Source organism: Armigeres subalbatus, chromosome 2, assembly GCF_024139115.2.
Source record: "Armigeres subalbatus isolate Guangzhou_Male chromosome 2, GZ_Asu_2, whole genome shotgun sequence".
NCBI lineage: Eukaryota > Metazoa > Arthropoda > Insecta > Diptera > Culicidae > Armigeres > Armigeres subalbatus.
This window is the reverse complement of record NC_085140.1, coordinates 19,443,187-19,454,636: the sequence shown is the minus strand read 5'-3', so window position 1 is coordinate 19,454,636 and position 11,450 is coordinate 19,443,187. Positions and strand designations below refer to the sequence as shown.

Sequence of the window (11,450 nt, the reverse complement as noted above, 5' to 3'; positions counted from 1 at the left end):
CAATGATTTTTTCCAATAAACAAATCTGGCAACGGGAAAGAGATGATTATTTTCTTGTGTATGCACACCTTTGCTTGCGTGTTGGCTGGCGTATACGTTGTATTGTTCGGATTGAATGAAGTTGCATCGCGTAGATTTTGTACTCACCATTTCACTTATTGCGCTAGTGAATTTGAGTCTTGCGTATTTTATTGCATTAACAATACGGTCGTCAAATTTGTCTCTCACTTCGATTTTCGGAAAGCAGTTTTCGACAGTTTTTGAATGCGAAGTGAATTAATTGGTAGTCAATATTGAAGAAAAATGTGAAACTCAGTTAGTGAATATGTTTTAGGAGTGATTAAATCAAGGAAACAGTGGGAAAAGATCAAGTGAAAAATCAAGTGCGTGTGTATGTGTTTGCTCCGAACGTTCGTAGTTAGTATGCGTTCGATAAAAATACGAATGCCGGGCCAGGAAAAAAAGCAGTTTTCAGCGTTTTTCCAGCCATTCCTCAGAAATTGCTAATTTGGATAAGTGAAAAATTAATATGAAAATGTAATGAATATGCAATGATAGAGGTAAGTCGGGAAATAGCCCCAAAATATTGAATTTAGTTCAAAACTTTATTAGTATTAGTGCGGATTCGTATAAAATCATCGTCATTATCGGATTAATAACGGTTTATAGAGCCTTAACCAACAACTCAAATCAACCAGTTGACTTACCCTTCGATAAACAGCGACCTTAACCTCTACAAAACCAACACACGTATCGTATTGTTTTGTTTTGTTTTGCCGCATTCATTCATTATTCCGGGAGGGGAAAAATTACTCGTGCATTTTACTACCTCCTTGGTCTAATGGCACTCATTGCTCTGAGTGCTCAGAAACTCACTCTCGACGCAAATTCCCTCCCACACACGCCTCGGAGGAAGGCGTCCTTTTCATTATTTTATGGCCCCGCAATCACTGCACGTTTCCGCAGATCGCATTGTAGCTATCTGGCGCGTATCAATGGATTCCAAAACAAGCTCCCCTCCCACCGACTTCCCATCTTATCGGCACTGCAATTGTGTAAGGGATTTATATGCAGCTCGAGTTATGTATTCGATTTCGAGGTCAACCCTGCAATAAAGCTCGGAAAACAACCATCTTCATGAAGTGCAATCGTAACGAAAAGATGACGCCAAGAATGTGAATTCCGAATTTTATGATGTTCTGTGGGGGATGGTTGCGTATTTGTTCCAGTTGCGCGAATCAGGCGATGGCGAAAATAATAGTCATATTAAAATTGAGACGATTCAGGCTTGCATTACCCTTTAGTTGATATCATTTGCCGGTCGGATAGTAGCCACCTGCATTCTGATGTAATGCAACTCAATCGGTAACCTACTGATGATATTCGATCCTATCGGCAGACAGCCGTCGCCGCATGTCGTAGAGTAGAAGATGTACCTACGTAAGAACACGGGATAATACAAAATGTGAAATCATTGAAGCAAATCCCCCTCTCGAAAGCTGGAATACGAGCTGCTGTGGATTCAGCATGATGATAGAGAGCGAGGGATGTTACAGAGCAAGGTGCGCTGACTAATACACGAGTTAAGCCTATAGGTTTTGCATGCCAGATAAAATTATGATATTTACCGACGCCGCATTGGATAGGAATATCCGACCTTTTAAAAGCTTAAAAATCCAGATAAGCTTCGATGTTGCTTCTTCTACAATTTCCAATACAGTTCCGCACAGTGCGTATGAAAAGCTTGAATTTGAATATGCCTTTTTTATTCAATAAAACTTGAAATGTTGAACTCGTTTTACAGAAAGAAACATTTGAAATTCCCTTGAGATCTGTCTTTATTCTATCAGCACTACACAATTGGGTTAAGAGCAATGCTTTGTTTAATATTCATAAACTCTCACAATTACTTGACTTATAAAGTAAATTGTTAGTAGTATCTGAAAATGATTTGCTGTTTCCTTAATGACAGTACATATTTAATTGACCGGTTTCCTATTATTCAATGAAGGTTTTTTTCACCAACAACTACAACAAATGACAAACTTTTCGGATCTGCACCAAATTGTACACATCACGTAGTACGCAGTACGCATTCGCCGGATTTGTGCTCCCTTTCGGCACCCTACTACTTATATACAGAACTGCCTTCATGTTCGCAAGTACATAAACTCATCCTTACCGGAGCAATCCAAACACTCTCGGATGCATTCCGGTCTGCGCTGTACAAATTTAATATCCGATAGACAGTGAAAGCGTTTCGAGTTCGTAAATATCGGGCTCAGCATGACTCAAATCCCACTCCATCATCAGAAGCCTCGTAATTTGGTATTCAAGCGCGGTTTCAGTCATTTCTTCTACACTTTTCTTTTTCACCAAAATCCAAACAGTTCACAATGCAATGCAATGTGTCGAAAGAGAAAGAGGCACAAACTTTACGGCATGCGGAAATTCTCGGCGAATGTCTACCACTTCGATGTATGACTGGATTGTGTGCCATGAACATGATGTTCTGTCGGTTGGGGAGGTAGGAGTAAAACGATTCAGACTAAAACAAAACTGGATTTTTTATTTGCAGATGATTCATAAAGTACGTACGCCAAAAATAGTTGTTTCCAATTTCTTTATGTATGTTTTGTAATCGTTGTCCAATCTTGAAATCTTTGTAAATTCATCATAATTCATCATAGTAAAATGCTTCATAACAGCCTTGTCCATATTGGGAAATGGAATAAAAGTATACGTTTAAGAATTGACTAAATTGACCGTTTTGTGACACTGAATTCCTAAACCAAGATAATCCACTTAGTAGTGATACTAACTATACTCCGTTCTATTCACAACTCTTAACATTCAAAACATGAAGTCCTAATCGTGATCTCCATTGACGTAGGACTTCTTCCTCTTCTTCTTATTGGCATTACATCCCCACACTGGGACAGAGCCACCTCGCAGCTTAGTGTTCATTGAGCACTTCCACAGTTATTAACTGCGAGGTTTCTAAGCCAGGTTACCATTTTTGCATTCGTATATCATGAGGCTAGCACGATGATACTTTTATGCCCAGGGAAGTCGAGACAATTTCCAATCCGAAAATTGCCTAGACCGGCACCGGGAATCGAACCCATCCACCTTCAGCATGGGCTTGCTATGTAGCCGCGCTTTTTACCGCACGACTAAGGAAGGCCCCTGACGTAGGACTTACCAGAGTCTATTATATATAGAGTTACGCAAAGAGTGAAGCCAAATCTACCTATTGAACTGTCAAACCGTCTACCTATCGAGCAAAGTAAACAAATGCTTGTTGGTAAGGCGGAAGTATTGTTATCGCCTAATAATTATTATGGCGAATTAAAACGCATGAATTGAAATGTATTAGATTTGTTCTAGAAACAGCTTCAAAAAACTTCAATACACCCCCCAATAAAGTAGCAATAAGAAACTCACGTGTTTGCACTCTGTGGGTGACTTGGTTATCGAATTAAAAAGCTTTAGCAGTGAACACTTCCGTGAAGTCACTTTCAGGGTTGAACAAAAATGAAAGTTGTAAACGGAATAACAAGAAGATCAGCCCCTAAATCGACAGTTTTGGGTACTTCACCCTAGGATCCAACCCTACACAGAAAAAAATTCCATGGTAACGGTTACTATTTTGTAGACTACGCCATGTTTTTAAAACAACCACAAATTTTCAGTTAAATTAACCATGCATTCGGACAAATTCACCACTGATTCAGTTCATGTAACAACATTCCACCAGGACCACAGTTGATTTTTACTGTGCGCATGGTAAAATCAAACGGGTTTGTTGTCTGCTGAAAATCGTCGGTGCGTATTCTTAAATTAACCCTCGGAATGGTAGTTTCGACCGCAACATTTGTTTGCGTGTAGCAATGTATAGGTAGAGTAGTAGTGTATTCATATAAAGAGTATCGCAAATATCATTCATACTACTGTTCCGGACGAATTAATATTGTTTATGTTATATAAAAGTTTGTATACAAGTATTTAGCACGTGTGGCGGTATCCTGTAGCGAGGTCTGCCCGATCCCTGTGTTACGACCCACGAGATAAAGAGACCGTGTGAACACCCCTAAGCGTCTACGATTCCACAATACCGATAACGCCGCAACGTCCAGATTCGCCCAGAAACCATTTTCGTTTGTGACATGTATGACACTGGGAAAAAAATTGTTTGCAAAAATAGAATGTGTGACACCATAAAAATTATTTTTCTTAAAAAGGTAAATTTCTCATTCGAGACAACCAGAAATTTTATTTGAATATATATTATTTGTATATCGCTTGGAGATATTTATGTGTGCGCTGATAAACTAAGTGGATTAAATCTATAGATTTCAAAGTGTGGATTATTAGTAGTGTGAACTAGACAATAATTTTCCGAAAGGTAATCCCTGATAGAGTAAACAATCATTCCCCCGAGAGGGTATCCCTGATAGGGTAAACAATCATTCCCCTGAGAGGGTACACAATAATTCCCCCGAGAGGGTAAACAATAATTCCCCCGAGAGGGTAAACAATAATTCCCCCGAGAGGGTAAACAGTAATTCCCCCGAGAGGGTAAACAGTAATTCCCCCGAGAGGGTACCAATGTATGAATATGTAAGCAAATAGTTGCGTAGAATATTGTTGATGATTTGGTTTTGATTTAGATGCGAGATGTTCTAGAGCCTGGTAGGTTCTATCCGTGACTGAATTCCGAGATCAGTAGTTGATTTGAGTTCAGTGTTAGAAAATGTAAACAAAGAGAGAAACATGTAAGCAATGAGTTGCGTAGAATATTGTTGATGATTTGTTTCTGATTTTGATGCAAGATTGATGTTCTAGAGCCTGGTAAGTTCTATCCATGACAGCATTCCGAGATCATTGATTTATTTGAGATCAGTGTTAGAAAATGTAAACAAAGAATAAAAACTTGTAAGCAAATACTGGCGTAGAATATTGTTGATGATTTATTTCTGATTTTGATGTGAGATTGCTGTTCTAGAGCCTGGTAAGCTCTATCTATGACTGCATTCCGAGATCAGTAGTTGATTTGAGTTCAGTGGTAGAAAATGTAAAGATAGAGTAGAAAACCCTGATTAATCCACCTAGCGGTAATGGTGCCTTTCTCGTGCATTATAAAAATAGTATTTTGGCCATTACTCTTGAGCCCATAGTCCGATCTGCCCAATTTTCAATAGGAAACAATGGTAGAGTATCCTGCGTCGAATGCAACTTGTTGCGAGTAAATCAGTTAAGGATATGTACCTGAAAAATGAGTGACATTTTTTTACTCAATTTTTCTATAGAAAAGTGGTATTTTGGCCATAACTTCCGAGCCCATAGTCCGATCTGACCAATTTTCAATAGGAAACAATGGCAGAGTATCCTGCGTCGAATGCAACTTGTTGCGAGTAAATCGGTTAAGGGTAAGTACCTAAAAAATGAGTGACATTTTTGTGGGTGGGCGCACACACACACACACACACACACACACACACACACACACACACACACACACACACACACACACACACACACACACACACACACACACACACACACACACACACACACACACATACACACAGACATCACCTCAATTCGTCGAGCTGAGTCGATCGGTATATAACACTATGGGTCTCCGGGCCTTCTATAAAAAGTTTGTTTTTGGAGCGATCATATAGCCTTTACCGTATACTTAGTATACGAGAAAGGCAAAAAAGTAAGCAAAGAGCTGCGTAGAATGTTGTTAATGATTGTTTTCTGATTTTGATGCAAGATTGATGTTCTAGAGCCTGGTAAGTTCTATCCATGACTGCATTTCGAGATCAGTGTTTGTTTTGAGTTCGGTGTTAGAAAATGCAAACAAACAAAAAAAAGAAAGAAAAGAGTTGCGTAGAATGTTGTTATTGATTGTTTTCTGATTTTGTTGCAGGATTGATGTTCTAGAGCCTGGTAAGTTCTATCCATGACTGCATTCCAAGATCAGTGTTTGTCTTGAGTTCGGTGTTAGAAAATGCAAACAAACAGGAAAAGAAAGAAAAGAGTTGCGTAGAATGTTGTTGATGATTGTTTTCTGATTTTGATGCAAGATTGATGTTCTAGAGCCTGGTACGTTCTATCCATGACTGCATTCCGAGATCAGTGTTTGTCTTGAGTTCAGTGTTAGAAAATGGTAACAAAGATTAAGTTCAAGTAAGCGAAGAGTTGCGTAGAATGTTGTTAATGGTTTGATTGGAGATTCGAATTACGTGTTTGTGTGTGAATTTTATTTGAAATTTTAAATTGCATGATTTGAACACTTTCTATGGAAATCGGTTTGAAACTATGTAAAACTCATATATGAGTAGAAAACCCAGATTAATCCACCTAGCGGTGATGGTGCCTTTCTCGACCTTCGTAAAATGTGTGTGCTTGAAAAAAGATGAGCTAGTGGCTAGGAGTAAAAAAGACAAATTTCTTTGTCCGTTCTATGAAAATCAGATTATTTATGGCAAAGATATTGTAGATCCAGTTGAAAACCGAAAATCATATTTTGTCCCATTTCCGGATGTCGCAACTGCATCGCGAGTGGTGCCCGACTATGGCACAGTTGCGCACTACTCGCGATGCAGTTGCAACATCCGGAAATGCGATTTCGCGGGACCTCGGTTCGGTTTTCAGCTTGATCTACAATATGCTAATAAGAATTTCGACATTTTTGTTTCCTTTTCCAATCTTTTGACGTACATAACCCTGTTTTATTTCACCCAGTCATATATTTTAAGGATATCACTTTTGGATGTTAGTTGAACTGAAGCTCCGACTACACAAAAAGAAAACGAAAATGTCATTCCCATCACGCGAGCGGAGGGCAATATTTGTTATGATATAAATCTCATGACCGTCTTTCTGCCAAACTCCCGTATGAAGTGGGAGAGACAGAGACATCATCTCAGTTCGTCGAGCTGAATCGATTGGTATATAACACTATGGGTCTCCAGGCCTTCTGTAAAAGTTTGGTTTTGGAGCGAACATACAGCCTTTTCGTATAAAAAGGCTAAAATGGTGTTTCGGCCATATCTTCCGATCCCATAGTCCGATCTAGCCAATTTTCAATAGGAAACAATGGGACAGGATTCTGCGTCGAATGCAACTTGTTTCGTGTGAATCGGTTAAGGTTAGGTGTCCGAAAAATAGGTGACATTTTTGTGATTTTTATGAAAAAGGTATTTTGGTCATAACTTCCAATCCCATAGTCCGACCTGTCCAATTTTAATAGGAAACAATGGGAAAGGATTTTGCGTCGAATGCAATTTGTTGCGAGCAAATCGGTTGAGAATAAGTGCCTGAAAAATGAGTGACATTTCTTACGCAATATTTTCGTATGAATTTGTATTTTGGCCTTAACTCTCGATCCCATAGTCCGATCTGGCCAATTTCAAATAAGAAATAATGGGACAGGATTCTGCGTCGAATGCAACTTGTTGCGAGCAAATCGGTTGAGGATAAGTGTCCGAAAATGAGTGACATTTTTACGCGATTTTTTTGTATGAATTTGTATTTTGGCCATAACTTTTGATCCCATAGTCCGATCGGGCCAATTTCAAATAAGAAATAATGGGACAGGATTCTGCGTCGAATGCAACTTGTTGCGAGCAAATCAGTTGAGGATAAGTGCTTGAAAAATGAGTGACATTTTTTACGCGATTTTTTCGTATGATTTTGTATTTTGGCCATAACTTTCGATCCCATAGTCCGATCTCGCCAATTTCAAATAGGAAACAATGGGACAGGATTCTGCGTCGAATGCAACTTGTTGCGAGCAAATCGGTTGAGAATAAGTGTCCGAAAATGAGTGACATTTTTACGCGATTTTTTTGTATGAATTTGTATTTTGGCCATAACTTTCGATCCCATAGTCCGATCTGGCCAATTTTAAATAGGAAACAATGGGACAGGATTCTGCGTCGAATGCAACTTGTTGCGAGCAAATCGGTTGAGGATAAGTGCCCGAAAAATTAGTGACATTTTTTACGCGATTTTTTCAAATGAATTTGTATTTTGGCCATAACTTCCGATCCCATAGTCCGATCTCGCCAATTTCAAATAGGAAACAATGGGACAGGATTCTGCGTCGAATGCAACTTGTTGCGAGCAAATCGATTGAGGATAAGTGCCCGAAAAATGAGTGACATTTTGTTGAGTAGTTTTGCGCACACACACACACACACATACACACACACACACACACACACACACACACACAGACATCACCTCGATTCGTCGAACTGAGTCGATTGGTATATAACACTATGGGTCTCCGGGCTTTCTATAAAAAGTTTGTTTTTGGAGCGATCATATAGCCTTTACCGTATACTTAGTATACGAGAAAGGCAAAAATGGTATAATTTTCGATCCCATAGTCCGATATGGCCAATTTTCAATAAGAAAAAACAGGACAGGATTCTACGTCGAATGCAACTTGTTGTGAGCAAATCGGTTAAGGATATGTGCCCGAAAAATGAGTGACATTTTTACGCGATTTTTTCGTACGAATTTGTATTTTAGCCATAACTTTCGATCCCATAGTCCGATCTGGCCAATTTCAAATAGGAAATAATGGGACAGAATTCTGCGTCGAATGCAACTTGTTGCAAGCAAATCGGTTGAGGATAAGTGCCCGAAAAATGAGTGACATCTTTTACGCGATTTTTTCGTATGAATTTGTATTTTGGCCATAACTTTTGACCCCATAGTCCGATCTGGCCAATTTCAAATAGGAAACAATGGGACAGGATTCTGCGTCGAATGCAACTAGTTGCGAGCAAATCGGTTGAGGGTAAGTGCCCGAAAAATGAGTGACATTTTTTACGCGATTTTTTCGTATGAATTTGTATTTTGGCCATATCTTCTGATCCCATAGTCCGATCTGGCCAATTTCAAATAGGAAATAATAGAACAGGATTCTGCGTCGAATGCAACTAGTTGCGAGCAATTCAGGTGAGGGTAAGTGCCCGAAAAATGAGTGACATTTTTACGCGATTTTTTCGTATGAATTTGTATTTTGGCCATAACTTCTGATCCCATAGTCCGATCTGGCCAATTTCAAATAGAAAACAATGGAATAGCATTCTGCGTCGATTGCAACTTGTTGCGAGCAAATCGGTTGAGGATAAGTGCCCGAAAAATGAGTGACATTTTTACGCGATTTTTTCGTATGAATTTGTATTTTGGCCATAACACTCGATCCCATAGTCCGATCTGGCCAATTTCAAATAGGAAACAATGGGACAGGATTCTGCGTCGAATGCAACTTGTTGCGAGCAAATCGGATGAGGATAAGTGCCCGAAAAACGAGAGACATTTTTTACGCGATCTTTTCGTATGAATTGGTATTTTGGCCATAACTTTTGATCCCATAGTCCGATCTGGCCAATTTCAAATAGGAAACAATGGGAAAGGATTCTGCGTCGAATGCAACTTGTTGCGAGCAAATCAGTTGAGGGTAAGTGCCTGAAAAATGAGTGACATTTTTGAGTAGTTTTGCACACACACACACACACATACACACACACACACACACACACACAGACATCACCTCAATTCGTCGAACTGAGTCGATTGGTATATAACACTATGGGTCTCCGGGCCTTCTATAAAAAGTTTGTTTTTGGAGCGATCATATAGCCTTTACCGTATACTTAGTATACGAGAAAGGCAAAAAAGCTTGATGAGTTTATTTTTTTAATTTTTGCCTTTCTCGTATACAAAGTATACGTAAAGGCTATATGTTCGCTCCAAAAACGAACTTTTTATAGGAGTCCCGGAGACCCATAGTGTTATATACCGATCGACTCAGCTCGACGAATTGAAGTGATGTCTGTGTGTATGTGTGTGTGTATGTGTGTGCGCAAAATAATCTCACTCATTTTTCAGGCACTTATCATTAACCGATTTGCTCGCAACAAGTTGCATTCGACGCGGAATCTTGTCCCATTGTTTCGTTTTGAAAATAGGCCGAATCGGACTATGGGCTTCGGAGTTATGGCCAAAATATATTTTCTTCCAACAAAAATTCTCACTCACTTTTTAGACACTTACTCTTAGCTGATTTACTCGCAACAAGTTTCATTCAACGCAGAATCATGTCCCATTGTTTCGTATTGAAAATTGGACAGATCGAACTATAGGTTTCGAAGTTATGGCCAAAATCCACTTTTTCACATGAGAAACACGTATAAAATTCTCACTCATTTTTCAGGCACTTATCCTTAACCGATTTGCTCGCAACAAGTTTTGTTCGACGCGAAATCCTGTCCCATTGTTTCGTATTGAAAATTTGTCGAATCGAACTATGGGATTCGAAGTAATGGCCAAAATACATTTGTTGACAAGAAAAATTCTCACTCATTTTTTTAGGCACTTACTTTTAGCCGATTTGCCTGCAACAAGTTGCATTCGACGCAGAATCTTGTTCCATTGTTTCGTATTGAAAATTAAACAGATCGGTATTAAACAGATATGGCCAAAGTTTATTTTTTTGCCTTTCTCGTATACAAAGTATACGTAAAGGCTATATGTTCGCTCCAAAAACGAACTTTTTATAGGAGTCCCGGAGACCCATAGTGTTATATACCGATCGACTCAGCTCGACGAATTGAAGTGATGTCTGTGTGTATGTGTGTGTGTAATTGTGTATGTGTGTGTATGTGTGTGTGTATGTGTGTGCGCAAAATAATCTCACTAATTTTTCAGGCACTTATCATTAACCGATTTGCTCGCAACAAGTTGCATTCAACGCGAAATCTTGTCCCATTGTTTCGTATTGAAAATTGGCCGAATCGGACTATGGGCTTCGGAGTTATGGCCAAAATATATATTTTTACAACAAAAATTCTCACTCACTTTTTAGACACTTACTCTTAGCTGATTTACTCGCAACAAGTTTCATTCAACGCAGAATCATGTCCCATTGTTTTCTATTGGAAATTGGCCAGGTCGGACTATGGGATCGAAAGTTTTGGCCAAAATACAAATTTATACGTAAAAATCGCGTAAAAAATGTCACTCATTTTTCAGGCACTTATCCTCAACCGATTTGCTCGCAACAAGTTGCATTCGACGCAGAATCCTTTCCCATTGTTTCCCATTAGAAATTGGCCAGGTCGGACTATGGGATCGGAAGTTATGGCCAAAATACATTTTTTTATAGTAAAATCACAAAAAAATCTCACCTATTTTTCGGACACCTAACTTTTATCGATTTACACGCAACAAGTTGCATTCGACGCAGAATCCTGTCCCATTGTTTCCTATTGAAAATTGGCCAGCTCGGACTATGGGATCGGAAGTTATGGCCGAAACACCATTTTTGCCTTTTGCCTACAAAGTATGCGAAAGGGCTATATGTTCGCTCCAAAACGAAACTTTTACAAAAGGCCTGGTGCCTGGAGACCCATAGT

The 11,450-nt window shown here is 39.2% G+C and overlaps 1 protein-coding gene across 1 annotated transcript in view; it reads left to right on the top strand.

Annotated features, from left to right (window-relative positions):
• Positions 1-410: 410 nt before the first annotated feature.
• The window catches only part of LOC134218077 (uncharacterized), a 241,164-nt gene continuing 230,124 nt past the window's right edge, over positions 411-11,450 (top strand). The window contains exon 1 of the mRNA XM_062696942.1: positions 411-560. Coding sequence (XP_062552926.1) covers positions 552-560 — 9 coding nt within the window. The 5' untranslated portion in view covers positions 411-551. The remainder of the gene's footprint in view (positions 561-11,450) is intronic.